The 1,072-nt window shown below is 39.5% G+C and overlaps 1 protein-coding gene across 1 annotated transcript in view; it reads right to left on the bottom strand.

Moving 5' to 3' along the window:
* LOC107730289 (transmembrane protein 222-like) overlaps positions 1-846 on the bottom strand; it is a 9,962-nt gene extending 9,116 nt beyond the window's left edge. The window contains exon 1 of the mRNA XM_016541077.1: positions 683-846. Within this exon, the coding sequence (XP_016396563.1) occupies positions 683-801 (119 nt within the window). The 5' untranslated portion in view covers positions 802-846. The remainder of the gene's footprint in view (positions 1-682) is intronic.
* Between the last annotated feature and the right edge of the window lie 226 nt (positions 847-1,072).

Consider the following 1,072-nt stretch of genomic DNA (forward strand, 5'->3'; position numbering starts at 1 on the left):
TGCGTTCTGCAAGTGAATGGCGTATTATTGTGTCATCCCAAAGACACACAAAATCACTTTCACAGACTTTTTCATTAACTGTTCCCTCCTGGTGGAATGACCTGTCCAAATCAATCCCAGCAGCTGAGTCCTTAGCAATCTTCAAGAAACGACTAAAAACACATCTGTTCCACCTTTATTTGACCCTCTAACTCTAGCACTCTCTATTCTAATTCTATTCTTTAAAAAAAACACTAGCTTTTCTAATCTTTTTGTATTCTGTTTTCTTTTTATTTATTATATAATGTAAAAAAATACTTTGCTACGTGTACTGCATTAGGCTAACTGAGACTTGTTATAGCACTTGTATATCATTGCTCTTTTGTTGATTCTGATTTCTTCTATTGTCTTCATTTGTAAGTCACTTTGGATAAAAGCGTCTGCTAAATGACTAAATGTAAATATACACAGTACATATACATATATTACGTAAACAAAACTTTTATTTTGAATGCGATTAATCGTTTGACAGCACTAATAACAACAATTGGAGATGCCAACATGACAAACAGCAAACAGTGATCTGTGTTTATAGCTGAAGTGTTGTATGCTGAAGTATGTTTAAGTGAGGATTATATGAGCTCAGTTCAGCTTTGGTCTGTTATAGTTGTAACAGAACAGAGCGGCTCCGGTCGCTACTCACGTCAGGACCGGAATGGGGGTCCAGACGATGCAGTGCGGATAACGGCACATTTCTTTGTCGATTTTCTCGAAACCGCCGTGGAAGTGCTTCATTGTGTCTATCTCTGTAACATCCGCCATCACAGTCTGTGCGCGGTGACGTCACCCCGACGGCGTGCAGGCGCCGGAGTGTGTGTGTGTGTGAGTGTGTGTGTGTGAGTGAGTGAGTGTGTGTGTGTGTGTGAGTGTGAGTGTGTGTGTGTGTGTGTGTGTGTGTGTGTGTGAGTGTGTGTCTTCTGCTCGCCAAGGCTGCGTTTATTAGATCAAAAATACAGGGAAAACTGAAATATTTTTACCATTTAAATGAGCTGTTTTCTATGTGAATATCTGTTAAACTGTAATGTATTTCTGT

Source organism: Sinocyclocheilus rhinocerous, unplaced genomic scaffold (assembly GCF_001515625.1).
Source record: "Sinocyclocheilus rhinocerous isolate Xijiao unplaced genomic scaffold, SAMN03320098_v1.1 scaffold1359, whole genome shotgun sequence".
NCBI classification, from domain to species: Eukaryota; Metazoa; Chordata; class Actinopteri; order Cypriniformes; family Cyprinidae; genus Sinocyclocheilus; species Sinocyclocheilus rhinocerous.